A 24394-nucleotide genomic window follows, 5' to 3' on the forward strand; every position below is an offset into this window, starting at 1 on the left:
CTTAGATTTGTTTTCCCCAGAAATACAGACCTAACACTTTGCCTGCATCCTGCTGTCAAGCTCAGAAATTGTCAATTAAATTATGCGTGATGCTCGAGGAGGTCCCAATTCCGGGTTCATCCATATACAAACTAAGCACTTACAAATTTAATATGGGTATTTCCATATTGAAACCTGGCATCTTCATCAAACTGTTCAGAATTATTATTATTATAGCTCTTTGTAGAGGCAGATTTCATCATTTTAGAAATGCCGAGTGTGACAAAGCTCACTGGTTACATCTGCTCAACCACAAAACCTTGAAGCTCTTGTGGTGTTACTGTCAAGGGCAACTGGTCTGGGCTGTCTTAAAGGTGACAGATGTTTATGCTTTTTCATGCTCTGGTGGTTGTATATACAGCCAAAATGACTCATAATGTATTTTTGTGATTTATTATTATTATTATTTTATTATATTGTATTTTTTTGCAGATACTTATTCACCCTTGTAAATTTACTTAAACATCTGAAGAAGAAGAAGAAGAAAATAGGACTAGGAACTGGCCTTGCCTCCCAGTGTTGATGCTAGAGAGTTGTTTTTCATTGCTTCTTTTTAATAAAAGTCTGGAGGAGTGCAGACATTTATTAAGTGCTGAGTCCCAAACAAACAACCAGAGGCTTTATTTTATTTTTCTTCCTAACTAACTTAAGTTGCTGCCATTGATTGAAGTAATCCCTTTGTTTCAAAGCTATCTCCTACTTACTGTTGAACAGCCATCTGGGGGGCAAGGTGCTGGGCTAAAAAGAGCGATCATTGAATCTGCTACAGTCATGCTTTCGTTGTTGGGAATTGCTCTTTCTAATGCTTGTTTTAATGATATTTGCATGGCTTTGTATATTTATGAACTAAATTATCAATCTGGAGATATGTTTCAGTAACTGAAACAATTGTTTGCTCATACCTGAGACTGACTCTTGCTAAGGATTGTATAATTTAGTCTTTTCCTGAACTGTGGAGTTTTTATTAGAGATTGTTGCTCTAATTATTTTCCTTACTTTTTCTTATGGTAGTTCACTGGTCGAAATCCTTTACGCCAGATAAAAAATCAAGGTAAACTGGTAGAGCATTAGTCTTAAAGATTCATAATTTTGAAGGAACAATATGGAAGTCATGGAAGGAGCTTAAAGAATAGAAGCAAAATTCAATTGTAACAACCAACAAATATATAACTTTAATTATTTTTCCTAAATGGAGTTATGTTCTAAGGAAAACAACTGGTGAGTTTAGTTTCATAACTAGCTAAGAACCATAAACTTTGCTTCTCTTCTGCAGTAATCCCTGTTTTCCTCTTTACATCTCCTGTGCTTACCTTTCTGATCCAGAGCTATACATACACCCAAGACAAACTGCCTTCAGTAAGTTAAATGCAGGACATCCAAGTAGTTTGCCCAATAGGATATATACTGGTTGTTCCCACAGTGGAGGGTCTAATTCATGTTCCTCCCTCTTTTCAAGCCACCATCTCCTCTTAAGTCTGTAGAAGCTTGATAAGTGAAAGCAGCCCATGTTAATTGAAATTCCCCTAAGGTTTTAAAAACACTGTGAAAATGGATGGCCAGACAAAACCAGGAGACAACAATATTTCATGAATCTTGTTTTCTTAGATAAGGAATTAAGTTAGGAAGTGGTGAACGCTTCTTTTTCAAACTGAGTAAATGAAAAGCTCCGGTGTCTTTGGTTAAACTAGAATTGCAGATGTCGTTCAAAACTGAAACAGTAACTGTGTCTTCAGGAAATTTCAGAGCATGGTACAGCTCTTGAAAATTGGTGGTGTGGTAGAAGGGGAGGCTTCTGATCAAGTCCTGCATTAGAGAAGAGGTTAGCAGAAGTCAGCTATTTTGCTTGCTTCTTGGTAGCAGCCAATTGGCCAAGCAGTGGGGAGGGCGGAGGGGGGTGGTACTGGAGGAACAAGTGAAAAAGCTGGAGTAGGAAATAGATTATTCTTATTCTGGTTGGATGGGTAGGAACACTTCCAGAAATAATTCATAGGCAAACCACTGCTCTTTGCTATTCTGCCATGTTTCTTGTTATTATTATTATTCAATAACTTGTTTCAGCCAAAGCAAATTATTGATTTTTGAATGACTAGATTAAATGTTTCTGGCAGCATCAAAACTGAAAATGTAAGGATTTCTCCCATATCGACATATCAACCAGCTGACAACGGGTGGAATAAAGACAGGCCATTTGTACAAGTAGTTTCTGAGAGTGAAGTGGTTGTGATTGCTGCCTGGGGAAAAAATGCTCATAAAATAAATCAGTCAATATTTTTGCAGGAATTCTAAATTCTGGAATGGTGCTTAAGACTCGCAGTTAAGCTTTCATAGGCAATACAGTTACACATACAGTAGCATATTCTGGAAAAAAAGTATCCTCATAAGAGACAGCAGAGGAAAGGCAGGTAAGTTTTCAGACTAATTCAGTTACACACTAACTGAAGTCTTTCGTGGTGCAACAAAATATAACATTGAAAGTTCTCGGAGTGTTCACCTAGTTCAAAGTTCTGTTATACTTGAAATCTTCAATGCCCCTGCTTTTGTGACAAACTATGGGACTATATCAAGCAATTCTTTAGCTTACAGACTGTTTAATGACAGAATATTGCATGAGAATATCGTATGTGAAAGTATTACTACCTTGTTACAGTTAGCATCTCCAAGGATGTTTGTTCTTGCTGTTGAAAGCCTGACTCAAGACACAGAAGGCTGCCATTCATTATCCCCCATGACCGTAGGCTGGCCACTTAATCTCTCCTGGAAACATTTAACTGCTGATAAAATATTTCATCTTCTGTCTTGCCTATTGAAATTTAAACACTTTGGGACTGGTTTAGCTATGCTATGGCAGTACACAACGCATGGTATATTGAGTTTTTCAAGTTCTCTATCTGTGAAGTGATAATAACACAGTTTATTCTATTGTGGTGACTTGCTTATATTACAAAAAGGGTAATAGCTGGTACTACATTTCAGATGATGAGGATGATACAGAAAAAAATTGACCTGAGTGGATGCATCAGATGCAAACATTTGATCAGTACAAGATGATGGGGACCCATGTCTAGTTCTGAATATTACAAAAGAGATCAGGTTGTCTGTAGCTTAGTAGGTTTTTAGTGACAGCTGTAGATCATCATGAAAAGAAACCTTCAGCTGAATGAAATCTTTAGGGAGGAGAGAATGAAGTGATGTCTCACTCTGGTGTTTTCAAGCTTGTCCTGATATACCAGGTATTTGAGAAAAAGAAAGAAAAGAAAAAAAAGAGGCAGAATAAACTATGCATCTTTTCTGCTACTGAGATACTGCACTGGTAAGACCCTGGTCTTCCCTTTGTAAGCCAGAGTCAAGCAGCTGCTTTGCTGACCAGAGAAGTACTGTATTGAAGATCTCTGGAAAAGCATTTTAGTGTGCCTATTGGTGCCCATGGGCATTAGTTGTACCCTCTGCTGGCTGCACCCTCAGAGATTAGTGTCCCTCTTGATAGTTTTTCTCACTCTAGAGAAGAAAAACGCAAGAAATGATTTAGGTATGGATTGTTACACTGGCAGAGTAGGGCAGACTGAGATTTTTAACTGAAGAACTCTGTGGTTTGGATACAGATGTTTGGGATATTTAGCATGATAACTGAAACAGTGCAATGGACTTACAGACAGGCAGCCTAAGTCTGTACATTATTAGTCCAGTGCCTTTAAGAACTTGCTGGATCCACTATTACAGTGCTTCATATTTTGTTGTGGCATTAATACTGTTGTTATATGACTGCAGGCTGCCCTTAGCCTCCCTTTAGATGGGTGGTTGTAAGGTGCCTGCCACAGGCAGTCATCACTGTACACTGGCAAGCTGTCATCTCGTCCCAACCTGTTGGTAGCCCGGGGAGCAGCTTGCTCCAGAAGGAGATTGCCAACATATGGCATATTTCTTCTGCAGGACCTTGAAATTCTGTTGTATAAATATATTTTCTGAGATGGAAACAAAGTCAGAGAAAGGTGACTGCTTGTTGTCTGAGGTCCAACTGTGAAGCAGAAACAAAATACTTGCTATTCAAAGTAGTGGTTCTCGTTAATCTAAATAGTGTCTGTGTCTGATTACTAATCAATAAATACCTTATCAGTTATAAACTAAGGGATATACAAGCATACACTGGAAAATGTTGTCTAATTACTACTGGCAAAGGAGAACTATAATCAATGAATAGCGATGGTAGAAACACATTAGTGAACATAATGATATCCAAAGTTAATCCCTTAAGGATGCTAATATTGATAGGTGTCCTTTACCTCCTTGCCCTTTTCTTTCTCATATATGATGAGGGGAAAACAAATGCAGGAAGTTTTTGCAGTCCTGAGTGCTACTGACAGCAAAGAGAAAAGTAGCTGCTGAAGGTTTGGAACGCCTACAGAAGATAACTGTTCTCTAAAGACTTTGATCTTTGACTGACAGACACAAAAGCTGAGGATTGCCTTCAATTCATCATGTTTACCTAATCTCTCCTAAAGAAATATATCATTTCAGTGAAGTATTTCCAGCAAAATAGAGGTGTTTGCAATAGCCACATTGCAGGAAACATTTAGATGTAGTAAGGCATGAAGTTAGATCAATTAACCTTTTGAATCCATTTCTAGCCACCTGTACTCTGCTTTCCAGTTAGATGTTTACAAAAAATAAAAAAAAATAAAAAAAAAAATACCAGCAACCCTACAACAAAAGAACAGTAATAATGAGAATACTTTTTCTTTAAGAAAAATGAAGCCGCAGTTTAATAAAGCTGTACATTTTTAAATGTATACAATATTACTTTGAAATTAAACAAACTCACAACTCTACCCTGAAATCTCAGGTCCTAATCTTACAGGCTTTGCATTGGCGTGAACGGTATCTGGCAGTGTGAAAAGGCTTGCACTAACAGGCTGTGGAAAACCTTTCAAATACTTGTATTCTATTTGCCTGAAGGAAAGAATTTAGTTGTCTTCTTGAGTAGCTCATTGGTGCTTTGTAACTGAATATGTTTTAAAATTATGTGACTGCCTGCTGTCTTGTTGCTTGTGTTAATATTGTGATAGATAGATGCCGGTATACATCTAGTTTGTGTCTAGGAGTTGTCTAGTGTGTATTGCACCGGCTTGAAATCTTTGACACGATTCCTTTCTGATATATATTCAGCAGTGTATTCCAGTATGTTTCAAGGATTAACACAAATTTTGCTGGATGCTTGGGATGCTGTCACATCCTAGGCTGCTTGCAAAGTGGTCCTACTGGCCTGCCTCTCAGAATTTCTCTGCGCATTCTCAGTTTTCAAACAGAGAAGCAAGAAACCTTAAGGCAGGGACTAGTCTGTGGTTTCACTCGTGTTCAGATTCTGTGAAACCAAACAGTCATCTCCTGTGAAAGTGCCAGTATCTTTGGGTGTCCCACAATAAGCAATACTATAAGCCAGATCCTTCAGATAGAGAAACAGAATTTTAATGAAAATTTTAGCAACATTCGTACATATTGAAGAACGGCACTGAAGGTGGTTAAACATTTTGTTTACCCGAGGTCAAACATCCATTAAAGGCTGGAGTGACAAAACTACATTTTTACATAAGTGATAAAAAAAACCTGCTGGCTGCTTTTGTTCTGGACAGTTTGCTACAAATCCGTTTTTTACTTCTTAGTCTACTTGTGACATTGATGGCAGAAATAACTTTGACTTGTGGGCTTGACAATGTAAGTGCGGTGAGAAAATCATTACTTCCTCTTGATAACTTGCCGTCCAAAAGCCATAAAGCATTATTTCTTCTTAAATCTAAAGTCTTCATCTTTTTTTTTTTTTTTTGCACATCTGTTATGACTGACAACATGAACATTTGAAGGCATTAGATTTGCTATGCGTTTTCTGCTAGATTTAGGCATTAGGTTTTTGCAAGTAAGGGCTGCTATATTGAAATGATAGATCATTCTGTTATCTTGTATCTGTGCAAGACAATGATTTATTTATGCAGATCATGCCTAGCTCTATGGAGATATTTTTAATTTATCAGTTCCAGCAGCCACTCTTTACCCATTAGAAGTCAAGCCTTCTATTAAGCATCTGACTTAATAATTTGGAAATAGTATTTTATCAAATGAACCGCACTTAGTTGCTCCTGAATGCTTCAAATGGCTATACAGAAATCATAACCGGATTCTTGATGTGAAACTGGGAGTGATTTTCTTCTGAGGTTTGTGTGTGACTTCAATAAAATAATATTAAGTAAACAGTCATATTGTAGCTACACGGAGTGGCTTTTGGCAGATCATTGACTTGAATAACTGATTTTCTCTGAATTCCTTCTGAATATACCAGATTCTTTCCTGCATCTCGAGGAAAACGCAAGCTGCCTAGCCTCTGTGTAGCAGCTGAGCATCTGCAGTGAAGTCTTAAATTGCAACCCATAGTTCTCATGTGTTTGCTGGTTCTATTCAGAGCTGAAAGAAAGTGGTTTCACACCGTAGCCTTCCTTGTAGTGTCCTTTTGGCTTCTTCTCCAGATAGGCTTATTTCCTCTATTACTATCTTTCTCGTCAACTGCCGTCTGTTTTCCTTCCCGGGTTAATGGCACACATTGACTGCTATCACCAAGAGCGTTTGGGGCACAAAACCTTCTTTCTGCATGCCAGGGGAAGTAGTTTGGGGTTTTGTAAGCAGAACAGATAAAAAAACTGAGATTATTGTTCATAGACACTGGAAATGAAGCATGAGAGTTCCTGATTCCCAGCATCACATCTGCCACTGTTCACTTTTCCTAAGGAACAAATTATTTTCCACCCAATAGACTGACTAGGAAATAGTCAGCATAGGAAATGTTCTATGCACTCAGGCTGTTGTCCACATGACACAGTAACAGTTACATGTGCTTTCCAGGGCTAGCTGACCAGAGAAACAAGGCCTAATAACCTGCAGAACTGGGACTGAGGAAGCTGATCTGATGAGTTTTGAGTATTGGCCAGGCAAAATGATTGACAGCCAAAAAGAAAAAAGGAGAGGGCTTGGGAGAAGAAGAGGAGAAGAAAGAAGGAAAGATTAACTGCTACAGCTCCAATTTTACATAATGAAGTTGTGTTAGTGAGAAGTCAATGTTTACATTAGTTAATAACTATTGAAGAGTTAGGACTATATTCAATTAGAAGAACCAGTGTTCTTGTAGATGATGTAAAAAGTTATTAAAAAAAAAAAAAAAAAAAAGGGTACCTTCATCAAAGAAGCATTATGTTGCAAAGTCCCGCAATATAAAATTAAGCCAAATGTTTTTAATAGCTAGTGTTCAGATGGAATGAACACAGAGCATTAAGCCCGTTAACTGCTGATAATGAAATTCAGGTTAAGATGGATTTAACTGACTTGACTTGAAGTATACAAAGTGGTACTTTTCACAGATGTGTTCGTCAAATGCAACTGTTAAAAATGTTAACTATTTAAAAGGGAAAAAAAAAGCATTCCACATGCTGAATTATCCTTTCAGTAGGCATAGTCAGTATATACAGACCAGCCTATCTTTGGCACAAATTGTAGTTTATAGAACTAAACTATAGAATTACATTCAAACTGAAGTGTTACCCAAGGAATAGAAGAGGTTACCTGATACAGATAAGACCACAGAGTTGCAGCTGTTTTACACCTTTGAAGAATTATTTCTCTGTGCAGATTAAACACAGCCAGGAAAATATATATATATTTATATATATATATATATTCTCAATTCTTTGAGTCATTTACATTAAGGTTCTCAAAATTAGAACTAAAAAAAATAGATTAAATCTATTTATCATATAGGATGTAGAACTACCAGAACTACAAGTATCATTTGCTTCTACATCATATTGAGTGGCTGCTGTGTCAGTGTTAAATTCTGCAGTTGTTAAATGCAGTATATTATTTCCAGTGGCAGGCTGGAAATAATCTGTTTCAGGATGTGTAGATAATGTCACCTTACTCTGAAAGGCAAGTGGAAATACAGTTCTGTTAGACAGGTTCTTTTCTTTAGAAGAGTCTATATCAGAAAATGAATTTGAGGATATCTGAATGCAAATTTCTTCTGAAATACAAGCACGGAGGTAATGGATGTCATTGATGTCAGCTCTGGGTTCACAGTTGTGCCCTGCGTAACAGTGGCAGTCAAATTTTTCTATGAACGTCTGCAGATCCTGAAATGCTGGTTGCCCTTGCAGAGTGTATTTTCCATCCTTTGTCATTCGAATGACAATATTCTCTGGGTTCAAGTGAAGATAGTCGTTGGAATTCCATTTTTTCCGTGCACAGGCACCAGAGTCTTGGCATACTACTTGGCTGCAGATTCTGGCTGCCATTGTGACGTTGATGAGGTAAGGAGTCAAAGTCTTCCTAAGGTAGTTGTCCAGAGTCCTACAAGTGTTCTGTAAAAAGAGCATCGTATCTGAAAAGTTTAGTACAGGAACTATTAGAATGCTGTTGTTATAGTAGGAGTACTGCAGTGGATATCTATAAATGCTTTTCTTGAGGGTTTAATAACAGTCATAACTGGTTTTTGGAAGCAGATTTATCAGAGAAGTTGCTGTATAATTCAAGGATTACAATAAATTTATCTTAGGTGGTTACTGGAGATGTTACTAAAAGCACTTCTAGAAATTAGTAGATGACTTTAAGCTTTCATTTTATCTGTATGAGATTCCCTGTAGCCTTTTGAATCAGATGCATTTTGGAAAGCTGTATGAAGGATCAGCGTTCCTTTTTATATGTTTTGAATATTTTGAAGATATCTTGAGGGGAAAAATAAGCAATAAAACTAATTCATAAAACAGTCCTTCAGCATAAGCAAATAACTTTTCTGTTAATACACCTTGTGATAAACTTTGGTTTTCTTCTGAGTAGCTGTACTGAAGGAATAGGGAGCTCTCACAGTGTTTTTGGATGGAAAGGAAAGTTAAATCTAATTGACCATGGAGCTGGCATATATTCTGTATATGCTTGTCAAACCAGATGTTTGGGGAACTGTTTGTTTCTGAAGCTATATATTCTTAGGGCATTTGCCTAATACCACACACCAGTGGACAGATAAGGCTAATATTTACACCAGTAGACATCATCTCGGTGAATCTGAGGTATATGTAGTTGTTTATTTTGCTTTTAGATGAAATACCTGCCTAGAAAATTTTGCTTGATGCAGGTTGTACAGTTGCTTACAGTTACCATGAAAGACTGTGCAGTTGCTCACAGCCAACACCAAAAGTTCAAATAATTGAAATCTTATTCTGAGTAGTCAGTGACAATCTTCATTAGCCTCAGATGGGCCTGGTTTTTGGTTAGTGAAGACAGTAAATCTGCTGACAATATGGAGTCATCACTTTTAGAGTAGAAGATAAGATGCAAATAATTGTGATCCTTTTCTGTATCCTTTTCACCTTATTTCTCTTTAAAAAATCACATAATAATTAACCTGGCATACCTTACTTTGTGTTAAATTCATATCACCCCAAATCACAATTCCAGAAGCACCCAGTGCAGCAGACTCTCCAATGGTATTTACCAGGTCATCCTGAGAGTAAATGAGAAAAGAATTGTGCCAGTGTAAGTAAGCCATAACACAGAGGAAAAAGATAAAATCCATTTAGTAAATTACATAGCCAAAATAACTACTCTAAAGAAAGCAAGCAATTATACAGTATGCAAACATTGTGCTCACAATAACACTGTTTTGTCCTGGGATGGAGTTGAGCAGGTAATACTAGAAAATATTGACAATTGTTTTCAGTTTATACAAGGGCTGTTCTGAAAGTAATGCCTCTTATTGTATCATGGTAGCCCATGATATCAGAGGCAGATGTTGATGGTCTGGCAACAGAGGTTGTACCTTCCCATCAGTCTTCCATTATGCAGCAGATGGGCGGTCTGACAAAATGCTGTCTGACATGGAAGTGCCTGTGAAGCAAAGATGTGTCACTGAGTTTCTCTATGCAGAAATAATTGCACCCATTGACATTGACTGATGCTTGCTGAGCACTTATGGAGACCAAACAGTGGGTGTGAGCACACTGAGGCTGTCCATGGTGTGTTTCAGTAGTGGCAACAGTGCCAGTGTTATCTCTGCTGATGCAGGTATTTATGAGCTCAGCATGCAGGCTCTTATTCATCGCTGGAGTAAATGCATACCTACTGGTGGCGATTATGTTGAAAATGATAAAATAATGTTTTGTAGCTAAGAATTTCCTCTACGAGATAGCATTATTGCGCTCCTTACATCTGTTGTAGTTCCATGGAAATAAACGGGAGGCATTACTTTTGGAGCAACCTATCTGTGTGGTTGGAAAGCCAGTTGTTAAGCCTATACACCCCATGAACCATTTTAACTTTCATTTTGCTACATCATTTTCTGACTGCTCAGAGCTGGTGGTAACCAATTTCAGTAACGCTGCCTGAAGCTCAAGCCAGAAAGCACAGACGTAGGATTTTTTAATTTAATTTCAGTTCTGAGAAAGTGCTGGAGCAGAAAAGTAGCAAGAGCAGAGCTTTCACCAACAGGAATCTCTTTTCTCAGAAGAATGCCTCTGACCTTTTGCAGATATTGATCTGGGAAATTTGTTTCTGTTCACTTCTCTTTCTAAGGGTCAGCTGTTAGCCCAGTCCTAACAAAGCGTTTAAGCCCATCTGGAATGGGAGAGGGCTATGGACAGAAAAAGAACAAGGGGCACAACATGAAAAGACAATATGTGAGTGTTGGAGGATTTAAAGAGAGAAACCAGAAACCCAGCAGAACTGCTGACAGAACCTCCTGCTCCTCACAGGTATGCACGGAGCTGGGAGCAATGCTCAGTAATGCTCTGTCCAGGATCTGTGAGGGTACCAGACACAAGACGGTCACCAGGACCACAGTCTGTAACTTCTCCCTCCCTGTGGCCTGGAGGAGATTCATCAGTTTGGTGGTATGTAAGATAGCACAGGTAAATGAAGAATGTTCAGAAAAAAGCATAGCCAGAACTGTAATAAGATGACTAGAACTTTAGTCAGAGCCTAACCTTGGCAAACCTGTGATTTGCTGAAATGCCATTTAGGAAGCGAGCATAATCACAGAATCACAGAATCACATAAATGCACATAAAGACAGAATTTCTTCACTAGCCTTAAAACCTATCAACCAACGAAAGAATCAGCAGCCTTCTGCCCTGGTTTTGGGTTTTACAAACTGATTTTTTTTGCATCAGTACTTCAAGTCCCAGACAGGGAAGGACATTCTTAATTCTTGAGAACTAATTAGATTATATCATCATAAAAATCAGATCACTGGGAGTGGAAGAATGGTAATTTACCATTTAAGAATTTCTGCAACAGAAATTATTTATTTTAATGTGCACTACAGAGTTCCAGAAGAAGAAAAAGGTGAACATTTTGGGCAAGGAGGTGATTGTTGAATGATCTCTCATTTTTCAAGTGGAGGCTGAGGAGTGGGAGTGGTATGAAAGTATAAGATCTTAACAATAGTAACCTGTAGGGTACCTCCCCAGTTCTCTAACAAAACCAGGAGGGATGCACCTCATATTAAGAGAAAAGCTAGGAGAAGGAAACACTTATGTGAGACAAAAAGAAAGACTTTCTTTTATTGTTTTATCTTTTAACTTTAAGAAGCAGATGTCAGGCCAGCCCAGTTTTACTAATTCTTTTTGGAAAAGGTTATTCTTTCATCTGAATTAATGTACTGTAATATGCTCCCTAGATGCTAATATTTTGCTGTATGTGAGGACTGCTGAGAGAGTAAAACATAAGATGATAAATATCATGAGGAAGAATTGAAAATAGACCTCTTACTGTTCAGTTTGCTCAAATATAGTTGTTAGATTTTTTTTACATACAAAATCTAGATACCTCTGATACAAATTCATATATTTTCTAAATAAGCACCCCATGATAATTTCTTTCCATTTAAATTTGAAATACTTAAGGTGTAGCTGCACTCACCTGAGAGAGGTATTCCTCATAGAGATCTGTAAATACTGGTCGTGTATATACAAAAACTGGAAGGGGATGAGTAGAATTAGAGACATACGAAACTCTGATGGCTTCTTGAACTCTGTTGCGAACAAAAAGTTGGGCATTTCTGGAAGATCTTAAGGCTGTTTCTAGATAGATAGATGGGTAAAGTGCTGTGCTTTTCTCCCACAACCAGTTAAGCTCATTATTTCTTGCTATTTCAATATCTAAACAGGTTCCTGTATAATTATGTGGGTTTTGTTTGTAATCATAGTTATAACAGTCTGGGTAAAGGTAGTATCCCCATAGACGATTTGGCTTCATTGCTATGCCCAGTTTTAAAGATTCCAACATAAGAGATCTTGCTGCAGCTTCAAATTCCTTTTTAGCTATAATCCTGGCTTCAGCTTCTGATAAACTTATGTCTCTCTGCTGAACCAGTTCAATAGATTCCTGCCTGTAAATGTCTTTTGATCCCCAGTTCCTTATCCACACAGGTCTCCAATTTTCCCAGTCAATGACAGCCAATCCAAACTGTTCATCCGAAGGAATATAGAACTGGATATCCTCTTTGGCTTTTTTTAAATGATTTTCCAGTGGCACGAGTTGAGGGAGTCCTCCATGGAATGCTTCTCCTGTGACTTCATTTTTGTATGGATAGTAACCAAGCCTGTCTGGATAGAATAGAGTGATGTTTTGCCCAATGGATGTCTTCAGCGTGCTTCCAATGAGAGAAAAAAATGACATGTCCAGCTGCACTCCAGTCCTTTCAGTACAAAGTTCTGTAGGAGCATTCCAGATGGAAAGGAAAGGTGAATTAGAAAGAAGTGGACGAGCTCTTATGTTCAGAGATGAGCAGCAAGAAACTAGAAGAATGGTGAACACCATGCCAGAAGCTATGGGATATGTACAAGTAACACAGATACCAACATTTTGTATTTGTCTTAGAGTTTCCATTGTAGCATGTGCAGTGGCATTAGATGATTGTGGTCAGACAACAATTAAATGCTCTCTGGGTTGCTGAGAAGTTTGGTAGTCTGTATGGTGCAATAATGTTCTTCAGGTTAAAGCTGTTAAGCAATATTCCTGAGGTGCAGAATGGGCATGTTCTTCATGTAACTCTCTCTACCATTTCTGACTGCAGGAAACATCTCAACAATTTCAAAGACCTAATGCAGGGAAAGAAAGAAAAAAGAAAAAAAATTAAAAAGTAGATAAATAAGAGTTGATAAATCTTTCTTTTCTAACTGTGAAACTAACACCCTTTTTTAGTTTGAATATATTGTTATCTTTGAGTGAAACTCTCTTGAAGGAACAGCACAATGTACAATCATAGAAGGAATAAACTTCATAAGAACAGAGACAAAATTGTCAGTGAAGTGGCACCCAATGAGTCATGGATTGCAATGCGTATGCTCAACAGTACTTCTGATTGTGGCTGTGACTGATGTCTGTAAACATGAGCGTTCTCACAATGTCTTCTTTTAACAGTAACCTATAAGTAATACTTCTCACCTGTCTCAAAATAAAGTTTTAGGCCTTAATTGATCAATTTTGCAGAGCTCTTAAGGGAAGATCCAAGATAACATAAAATTGGAACCAGAACATTGGCACATATCCAAGAAAACAATCCATATAAACTCATTTAATTCAGCGAGGTATCTGAAATATGACAGGCACTATATCTTCTGTCCAGAACATGATGCTATGTTTTGGCTTTAGGAGAAAAACAGTGTTAATAATGTACCGATGTTTTAGCTGTTTCTGGGCAGTGCTCTTCGTGTTGCTCTTTACATCTCTTGTGCCAGATTCAAGTCTGGGTGGGTTTTGGCTTTCTTAACCCCATCCTTACACACTCAGACAGTATCTGAGTGACAATATCCTGCACTTTGACCACGATAACCCCATGCAGCACTATAAGCTTGGGGCTGAGTGGCTGGATGACTGTAAAGAGGACAGTGTGCCCAGGTAGCCAAGAGGGCCAACAGCATCCTGGCCTGCATTAGAAATAGTGTGGCCAGCAGGAGTGGAGAGGTAAACATCTCCTTGTGCTCTGTACTGGTGAGGCCGTGTCACTTCAACTACTGTGTTCAGTTTTGGGCCCCTCGCTACAAGAAAGCCCTAGAATGTATCCAGAGAAGGGCAACAAAACTGGTGAGGGGTCTGGAGCACAAGTCTTATGAGAAGTGGCTCAGGGAGATGGGATTGTTTAGTCTGGAGGAGGGTAGACCTCATTGCACTCTACAACTTCCTGAAAGGAGGTTGTGGATGAGAAGGGGCTTGGCCTCTTCTGCCAGGCAACAAACAGGACCCGAGGAAATGGCCACAAGTTGTACCAGAAGAGGTTTAGATTAGACATAAGGAAAAACTTTTTCTCTCAGAGGGTGGTCAGGCATCCTCTGAGATGATGTGGTGGAGTCGCCATCCCTGGCAGTGTTCAAGAGGCTTCTGGATAAGGAGCTAGGAGATATGGTTCAGTGGTTTGCTGCAGCTATGTTAGTGGGAGGACGGTTGGACTAGATGATCTTGTAGGTTCTTTCCAACCCTTTGATTATATGATTCTATCTCTGCATCCACCTCAGGTATGCTTCCTTTTGTGATTTAGCTTTGTGAAAGCTCCCTGTTTATTCATACAGACTGCCTCTTAGCTTGTTTTTCTGTACATTGGGATGGACCATTCATGAGAATGTGATTCTTAAAGATTAAACAGCTGTCCTGGATCTGTCTTCCATCTAAGGCTGTCTCAAATTGAAATTTCCGAGCCAGTCTCTTAGAAAGCGTAAGTCTGCTGTCCTGAAATTACTGGTCCTGAAATCAGTCCTGCCATTTGCTTTGTTCCTGCTTTTCAGGATTACAAATTCTACCATCTTCTGGTCAGTGCAGCCAAGCCCCGTGTAGCGGCTGCAACCCCCAGCCTTCACCTTCCTTGTTTTAACTATGTCCAACATTGTCTCTCATTGCTTACACTTAACATTATCCAATTGAAGCTATGTTTCCTGACATGGTACAAACTGAGACTTCCAGGACAAAATAAAATAATTCCACAAAGAAACATTGAAAAAAAATATTTTCCACTTATGCAAATACAGCTTAATGAAGTGATCACACATACAAGCGATCTACATTGGTATTTCCCAAGACAGTGGATCCTTCATATAGTAGGCACTGTCATAACAACATGGGGTCATCTAATGAAAGGAGTTGTAAGGAGTAGATAAGTTTTCAGTGTGGCCCTATTTCTTGTTGTAAAAGGTTTCTTGACTCCATGGAAGTCAGAACTACAGGACTGAAATTTTTGATCATGTAAGCTTTTTCATGAGTGGATTTCAACAGCAAGTCATTGAGAAAGAGGAAATTATCACTCTGAATACTGTATTTACTGGTTCAGCTGGAACTCATTTATTACTGAATCATCTTACAAAGTTTGGTTTAACATTGTTGGGAAATAGTTCTCCTCCAAATCCTGCTGTAATGTACTCTGGTGAGTATAAACTGATGATTAGTTTATGTGATGGCTTACAGTTAAAAGGATTGCCTTTGGTCTAGCCTAATGATGACAGCTGTAATAAATGTTACTCTTTTCAGTCTCCTTGAATGTCAGTCTAAGTGAGCTGAGTAATAAAGCTGTTCTTGTCTTTGTCAAAAAGTCAATATCTTTACAATATATTAACACTAATTGCTGTGGGGCTAGAGCTATGTACCACAAGTACATGCTGATGGAGCTAAATGCTCTTAGTCTAGGGAAATTATTTCTGCTTTAGATTTTCCTGAATTTGGCATTTGTAAAGGTTACATATTAGAGAGAATCATGGGAATTTTCTTGGTTTAATTATTTTATCATTTTTTCACAGCATACACTGGACTGCAGAAACACACGTTGAAAATACAAGTGTGCTCCTGCATTTCGGTAGCTGTACTATAGATTTGGGCCATGCTGCACAGTCCTGTTTAAAAATGCTTCACTTGGCCAGAGACAGAAAATAAGAGGTATACAATATCCACACTTCAACACCGTGTAAGAATGAGCCTGAGATCATCAATATAATTATCATTTTAGATTATAGATAACATAGTTTTCAAGAGCTTATTACTTCTTTCTTACATTGCAAACATGTATGTTATTGCATAGTAATTAATGATAAAAAATAATAACAAATTATCAGTAAATCAGTATTTTTCCTGTGCTGAGGAAAATACAGATAGAAGTTTGCACATGGAACTGATTGTTCCTGATCACTTTAAAGCACTGAAGCTGTGGTGGAAAAAATGTGGTCAAATACACAGATATTTCTTCAAATACAGATACCTACAGATATTTCCAGCCCTTCAAAAAGGGCCAGAAAGATTATCCTGGTAGCTACAGACCTGTCAGTCTCACCTCAGTGCCCAAGAAGGTTATGGAATAGATAATCTCAGGAGCCATCATGGACCAGTTAAAGGTCAACCAGGGAATCAGGCCCAGTCAGCATGGGTTTTCAAATGGTAAATCCTGTCTGACAAACCTGATTTCATTCTATGACAAGGTGACCCGCTTAGTGAATGAGGGCAAGGCTGTTGATGTGGTCTACCTGGACTTCACAAGGCCATTGACACTGTCCCCGATAACATTCTTGTGGAGAAGCTGGCTGCCCGTGGTTTTGATGGGCACATGCACTGCTGGGTGAAACAATTGTTGGATGGCCGGGCTCAAAGAGTTGTGGTCAACGGAGTTGAATCCAGTTGGCGGCCAGTCATGAGCAGTGTCCCCCAGGGTTTGGAACTGGGGCCACTTCTATTTGACATCTTCATTAACGATCTTGATAAGAAGAACTTACCCTCAGTAAGTTTGCAGATGACATGAAGTTGGGACAGAGTGTTGATCTGCCTGAGGGGAGAAGAGCACTACAGAGGGACCTGGATACACTGGATCAATTGGCCAAGGAAAACTGTATGAGTTTCAATAGGGCCAAGTGTCGGGTCCTGCATTTTGGTCACAACAACCCAAGCAACCCTACAGGCTTGGGGAGGTGTGGCTGGAAAGCTGCCTGACGGAAAGGGACCTTGGTGTGCTGATGGACAGTCGGCTGAATATGAGCCAGCAGTGTGCCCAGGTGGCCAAATGGGCCAATGGCATCCTGGCTTGTATCAGGAATGATGTGGTGAGCAGGACTAGGGAAGTCATCCTGCCCCTGTACTTGGCATTGGTGAGGCCTCACCTCAAGTACTGTGTCCAGTTTTGGGCACCTCAATAAAGACACTGAAGTGCTGGAGCAGGTCCAAAGAAGGGCAACAAGGCTTGTGAAGTGCTTGGAGAACATGCCCTACAAGGAGAGGCTGAGGAAACTGGGGCTGTTTAGTCTGGGGAAAAGGAGGCTGAGGGGAGACCTTATTGCTCTTCCAATATCTGAAATGTGCTTATAGAGAGAGCAGGACTGGTCTCTTCTCACTGCTGACAGGTGACAGAATGAGAGGAAATGGCCTTAAGTTGTGCCAGGGTAAGTTTAGGTTGGATACCAGGAAACACTTCTTTACAGAAAGGGTTGTTAAGCACTGGAATAGGTTCCCCAGGGAGGTGGTTCAGACACCTTCCCTGGATGTGTTTAAAAACAGTTTGGATGTGGTGCTCAGGTTCATGATTTAGAGAGGGTTGTTAGGGTAGTTTGGTTAGGTGATGGTTGGACTTGATCTTTAAGGCCTTTTCCAACCTGAGTGATTCTATGAAAAAAGATGAGACCAGAGTATTGTATATTTAGTTCCTATTCTTTCATTTGCATTATAAGAAGTACTTAAAATAATGTGAACATGACTCCCAACAGTATAGAGAAGATAGAGTTCTTGACACCATAGATTTGTAAGCACCTGGGACAATTTGTTTTGCATCTTCCCTTATCTTAACCCGGAAAATATGAAGTTGTCTAAAGACTCATCTTCAGGAAAGAAAGCACCACTGAGTAACACTTAAGTAGAAGGAAATTTCCATGATTCCTGAGTAGCAGAGGAACTAGGAAGTGCTAAGAATATGTTTAATTGTGTGCTACTGTATTTAAACTTAGAACCTGAAGTAGAACACAAAGGACTTTGTTGTGTTTTTATTGCTGTTGTGTTTTGTTATGTTTTGTTTGTTTTTGACAAACCAGAAAGTCCATTGACTCATGATTCCCTGAATAGGATCAAAGCAGTTCATACTGTTAGTGGTTCACACTGTTGGATACCTCTACTTTTGAGGGATCAATAGAAAATAATACTGAACGTATTTGAAATTCCTTCTGCTCTGTTCTTGGCTGCCTCAGGTAGCAATGTGAAAAATGATCCCGTTGTCTTACTCTCTAGTCTGGAGGAGTCCTTTTTCTGGAAGAAGGGAAAAGTGCTACTGATGTGTATGAAAGCACCTGCTTTACTGGAACTGTGACCTAAGGGTGATTTAAACATTTTTAAAGGGAAGGAACAGCAGGAGGCTGTTTGCTTATCACAGAATGGCTTGGGTTGGAAGGGATCTCAAAGATCATCAGGCTCCAACCCCCCTGCCACATGCAGGGCCACCAACCTCCATATCTAATACTAGGCCACAGTATCACAGACATACATAGAGACATACAACATCCACAGAAGAAAGGGAAAAATAATCCTGCAGCTGCATTGCACTCCCAAGCTGAATCATTGTGGCTTTTCTAAAATTCAGGACAGTGATACTGAAGTAACACACACACACACATGTGCAGGAGTTGTAACAATAACACTTGTGATGATTAGGTAGCATCTCAGAAAGAAGGTGCAACTCTGGAAACTATATGTGCTGCACAGCTGATGAGAAACTGAATGGGATCAGACATTAAGCATGAAGCCTTTGCATAGTAGAATTTAGCCTTGTTAGAAATGTATTAAGATACACTTGTTTGTAAAGTCAGAATTTGGTAAGCATCTATTTTCATAATAGTTTCTAAAACTCCACCCTCACTTGCATATAATCCTGTCATTTGAACTAATACAACTATTTGTGGGGCTACCCAATGAGTTGTTGAGGTTGAAAATGCCTCAGCCAAGAGAGAAGTGAGGAGGGATTTTTTTCTAAGTACACAAACCAGCAAAACTGGCTTGTTTAGCCAGCACCAATTATTTAAGAAGTGCTTGACAGACTACGCCCCAGTGCTGCAGCTGTCCTTATCAGCAATGACTTACAAACCAGCTCTCACATGATTGCTTACTCTCTTTCTTGAGTTCTGGTTTTGAGTACAGGGCAATGGTTGCATGAGGACCTGTAGTCTGAGAAAACCTCCAGACAAATTTCTATACTGACATTCCCAGCTGAGAGGAGTTTAGTTTGACTGTGGAAGAAATCAAAATGTGTCGATATTGTTAAAGGTTAGTAGCTGAGAATCCAAACTGCAGATAGCCTGCCTTAAAAATGTGCATACAAAAGTCTTAATCAGACTAATATTTGATTATTTACCTGTGATTCCACTATATGTTTTTGTTAATCTTTCCAATTGGTTTTTGAAGTCTTATCATGACTGCTCCTGTGTTCCCTGACTAATTTAAAATGTTAGAAAAACTCTCTTCTCCTCTTAATTTCTCAGTTTTTTCCTCTTGAAAGTTCTAACTCCCGACTCTGTAAAGTTCTGTAATATCCTAGCAGCTTTTTTTACTGATGTTCTGAATTGTTGGGTTTGTTTGTTTAGTGAGGTAGCCGAATAAACTGCCTGAACACATTTTCAAGACTAGTTGGAACATTTTGTTTGCTGTTTGTGTATAATTAGGCTTGGCAGAACTCAGATTCTGTAATGACGGTTTCTATTGCAGGGAAATCAAGGACAAAATAAGAATCTGTCACTTGTCACTTTGTGGACAACCCTGTAGCAGGCTTTAAAATAATTTAAAATGTTCAATACTAGTTAGTATCATATGAAAAATTATATAGAATATTGGGCAAGACACAGCTCCATTTCAAAATGCAACAAGTGGTTTTATTTGGTCTATTTTTACCTAAATATTCTTTGCTGCATCCCACATCCCACTGAACCCTGTTGAATAACTCTAATTAGAAGCCTTCAGAATAAAAGGTCGATGCATTTCCTCTATTTTAGCTCATGTATTCTACCTGTTCTTCCCTCTAACTACGTGACAAGGTTTTATGTGTAATTTTCGTTGATTCTCCTCCTATCCCATGGGGACACAACTGAGTAAATGAAATAATCTTTGAATACTTTCATCAAAATAATGCTTTGCAATTCCACGGAAGATGTCTAATGCCTTTTGCTTTGCATCTGAATCCTGTGTATTCTAGTGTCATTTTAAACTCTTTTGGACAGCGGTCTTTACAAGAGAGCTGTCCATGTACTTGGAGCTGCAGTTCGAAAACAGGCTTCCAAGGCACCTTACTGGATCTTTCAGTTGAGCTCTTCCAAACAAAACAACATCATGTCTGCAAGTTCATGGTTAGCCTCAGAGGGAGACAACAATCTAGAGGATTATAATATGCCATTAATAAACATGTATATTTATCATCTCTCATAGGAGTTTTATTTTGAAGACCAGACATCTGAACTGAGCAGAAAAACACATGATATTCTTTCCTCTTAAGTGTTCCACACATCATGGAAATACAACTACAGTACACTTGCGGTCAAAGCAGATGGCATTTCACATCTGTGTTAAGAATATTTCCCCCTAGCAAATCATTACCCTGTCCTAGTAATTAATACAAAAAATGATCTGCACTGTACAAAAGTAGCTGCACCTTTGACATAGGTGTTTTTAGGTGAAAAACACTTTTAAACATCTTAGGAAGAGACAAAATAGGCTTTCATTTAGTCCATGTTAAGTATTGCAGTATTAAAGTTAACACAGCAGCCAATTCAAAATGTGAAGTTGTTTCAGTCACAGAATCGTGCCCTCTTTTTTAAAGGAGAGGATCCTACAGAAGAGACAACAGCAGAATTCTTTTTCGAAAGCAGGGGAACAGATTTACCCCTGGAGTGAACCCTACCTGAATGGATTAAATTGTCCCCAGCTTTCAGTAACAATGCGTTATAACTAGAGCCACGGGAGGGAGAGGTAAGGGGGTCCTCAAGTGGGAATTAGCCTTGGAAATAAATATGTATTATAAACCTTGGTGCAGTTTATACATTAGTATCTGTCTTCACAGTATGTGATTTCAAGATCTTTTGTTCTATACCTAAATGTTCTCGCTTTTAAAACTTCCTCTTCTGGGACTGTAATTCATTCTGTATTCTTTTATTCCATATGACTATGTATAATCTGAGGAAAATGTGGAACTGCAGTAAAGAAATGAACCTTCCCACAAGAATAATTTATTTCCTGCTGTTTTGTACTGTGTCTCCATATACTCTGTTTCTTCCCAGTCCCCCTGGTCTTTTGTTATTTTGATAAACCTCCTAATACCAAGGAGCCAGTGTAATTGCCACCCATCTCTGGAGATAAGAGAGAGAGATGGTAAGCAGATGTCAAAGTCTCAAAACAAAGGTGAGTACAAAGCTATGCAGAACACCGGTGATTTTATAAAGGAGAAATTAGCATTATCGAGCACTGTTTGGGGAAATGGTTATGCAAAGAACTAACAATTTTATCTGAAAAGAAAGAGAAGGCAGCCAGACCTGCCTGAGAGAGCACATTAGCATAAGCCTTAAAGAAAGCCTAAGAAGAGGGATTTACAGTAAGGGAGCTGGAAAACAGAGGCTTGCAGCTCGCCATTGACAGCAATTTGTTGATCTGCCGGTGCTAGGGAGGCTAAAACTTGTATGATTCTTGGAACCAAACAGCTAAGGTACCTGACCTCAGCATCAGCTTTTCTTCTAGCTGAAATAACCCGCAAACTCTTAAAATCCTGGCTAAGCGGAGAATTTAAGAGACAATGTCACTGCTTTTTAGGATGAAAGACCTAATGTCTCACATGCTGAGAAAGTCAACTTGGACCGCTTGCCACAGGGCTTATGCCCTGGACAGCACAGGCCATGCAAGCGTTGCTCTCAGTGTAGAGATGCCCTCACATCCACACATCCCTCTCTGAGCTTTTTTCTCTGGTGGCTTCAGAGAAACCCAGGACTACCCATACCTGTGCAGGTGCTGCCCAGCACTGGCTCTATTGTCCTTAAGCAGCTCTGACTCAGACCTGTTGCCTTTGACATTTTGTGGTTTGCTTCACCCTCCTGCAGTTGCATATAAAAAATAACTATTAGACTGCAGCATATCATTTACCTGAGTTGAGTGGCTAAACACATTAAGGTCTCATCTCTTTTACCTCTCAGTAGTAACATTCACTGTGGAATAATAGATCCTTACTAAACTTTCCCAAATGTCAGTTTATTCCAGTCAACTCAACACTCCCTGTTGGCATACCCTTGTCTGTAAATGAAATCTATTCCCACCGCCAGCCCCAAAAAATTGCCCAGACTACCAATGTAACCTAAAGGGTTTGAAATTTAAGGTGAGATGGTTTTAGAAGTTCTGCTGATATGTACACATAGATTTAACTGTGACAACTGTATATTTACTGCCTATAAGTAATCTTTTGTGTGTGTGATAGTCAATGAATCACTTGGAATGAAAGGAAAAAATATCAAAAGATGCAGAGAGAGAAGAAGCTGACAGTATCAGATAGGAGAAATTCAACACATGGTTCATCACAGTGGATAGGCTGCGATGTGTCATGATTATTCACAATCTTGCTAGAGAGTACTGCTGAAATTTACCTTTCCTTTATGGAGATTTAAATTTCAGAATAGTAAAAATCAAACAACGTAGAAATAAATAGTAAATACTCACCTACATGGTACCACGGGTCAGGACTTGCTGGAATGAATGAACAAGTGAGTTGACAATATAATTAGCTTTGTCCGGAAAGGCAGGGCTCTGGCCCAGCCAATTGGGACTTGTCATTTAATGTAAACCTTCGCATAATTACAGGGCACTTGATTAAAGGTGTCTTCTGTCTTACCTGATCTCACTAACTACTGTGACAACACATTACCCATCAAAGGTCTTACAACTAGTTTTGTGATATAAAATTTCCAAAAACAAACTGAAACTTTATTTTTTCCTATAGTAAAAAATACTTTCTATTTCAACTTCTACTTTTTGATGCACCAGCGGTTTGACCAGTAGAGACAAAATATTTCTCATAGGTTTGCTGTGCAGAAATGAGATGGGTGAAGAAAACTGCCTTCTCTGGTGCCCAAGAGTAAAGGGCCAACAGGGGCTGCACGCGTAGTGTGCAACAAACAAGGCAGCAGGGGAAATTACCTACTGGGGAGCAGATACCAAGGTTGCTAGGTTGGGGGTTGCCCAACTGAGCAGCACAGTGCCCTCTGATTGCTCTCACAGAGATTCAGGCAGGAGCCCTGGAGCATCCCTGGTGGATGCTGATGCAAAGCATGTTACCAGCCATGTGGAGGTACTGAAACAACCTCCCACTGTTATTAAACTCCTCACTGTGATGACACTCACATAGCCCTGTAGTTTAAGGGCTTCCCACAACAGTGGGATGGCAGGTAGCTGTGGGTTAGAGCTGTTTTGAGATGCAGACCTTCACTTGTATGCTTGTAATGTTGAAGTTCATAAATGGATACATTTCTCCCTAGGCACAAAAACAGCTTCGTCTTTGGAGTTGATTTTAGTGTCAAGATTTTTGTTATAATATTAAAACCTTTCAAACATCACACATATTGGTTTCTTAGTGTATTATCTTTTACTGTTTTCTGTACTGCATGCCATATCTTTCATAATGATGAGTCAAAATAGTCCATTACTGTATACAATCATTTAAATCAGCCACTTTAGTACTTACATTTTTACATATATTCTGAAGAAATATACAGAGGAATAACTTATAAGTTACAATTTAGAAAATAATAGTTTATAACACCATTCTAAAAGTATGATAAAAATATTTTAAAGCAAAGAGTTTCCTGAGATGAAGGAACAAGTTGGAATGGAATTTATATGTGTGTGTGTGTGTGTATGTGTGTGTATTCATTCTGTCTCTCCTTTCTAATATGCTACTGCACAGTAGATAAGAATTTTAAAACAATATTAATTGGTAAAAGCCTTGAAAAAAATCAAATGTTTTCAGTGTTGTTTTTTTTTTTTCTTTTTCCTTTTCTTTTTTTTTTTTTTTCAGGATTTTTCAGTGTTATTCTAAAATTTGTTCTTGTCTGGGTTGAATTCTGTTAAAGAAAATATTTCCTTCTTTGTGAAAAATATCAAGCCAGCTTGACGTGTGAGATGAGCAAGGAAAACAAAGATATATATTAATATGAGACTTCATAGGTCAGTTTACTGCTGAGAAACTCATGGTAGCTGTTTTCAAAGACCTGCTGCTATTTCAGCCCAAGCTATAGACTGCAAGGCTCTGCCACTACACCTGTAGCAGTGGTTTTCTCTCCTCTAACCATTCATCTTTATGGTA

At 38.8% G+C, this 24394-nt stretch overlaps 1 protein-coding gene across 1 annotated transcript; it reads right to left on the minus strand.

Annotated features, from left to right (window-relative positions):
• Positions 1 to 7769: 7769 nt before the first annotated feature.
• Positions 7770 to 12951, minus strand: SPAM1 (sperm adhesion molecule 1). Its single transcript, XM_072351729.1, has 3 exons — positions 11983 to 12951; positions 9479 to 9568; positions 7770 to 8429 (listed from the first exon to the last, which is right to left on the minus strand). The coding sequence occupies exons 1-3, from the start codon at positions 12949 to 12951 to the stop codon at positions 7770 to 7772; spliced, it is 1719 nt and encodes a 572-aa protein (XP_072207830.1).
• Between the last annotated feature and the right edge of the window lie 11443 nt (positions 12952 to 24394).

This window comes from Excalfactoria chinensis, chromosome 1 (genome assembly GCF_039878825.1).
Source record: "Excalfactoria chinensis isolate bCotChi1 chromosome 1, bCotChi1.hap2, whole genome shotgun sequence".
Taxonomy (NCBI): Eukaryota; Metazoa; Chordata; class Aves; order Galliformes; family Phasianidae; genus Excalfactoria; species Excalfactoria chinensis.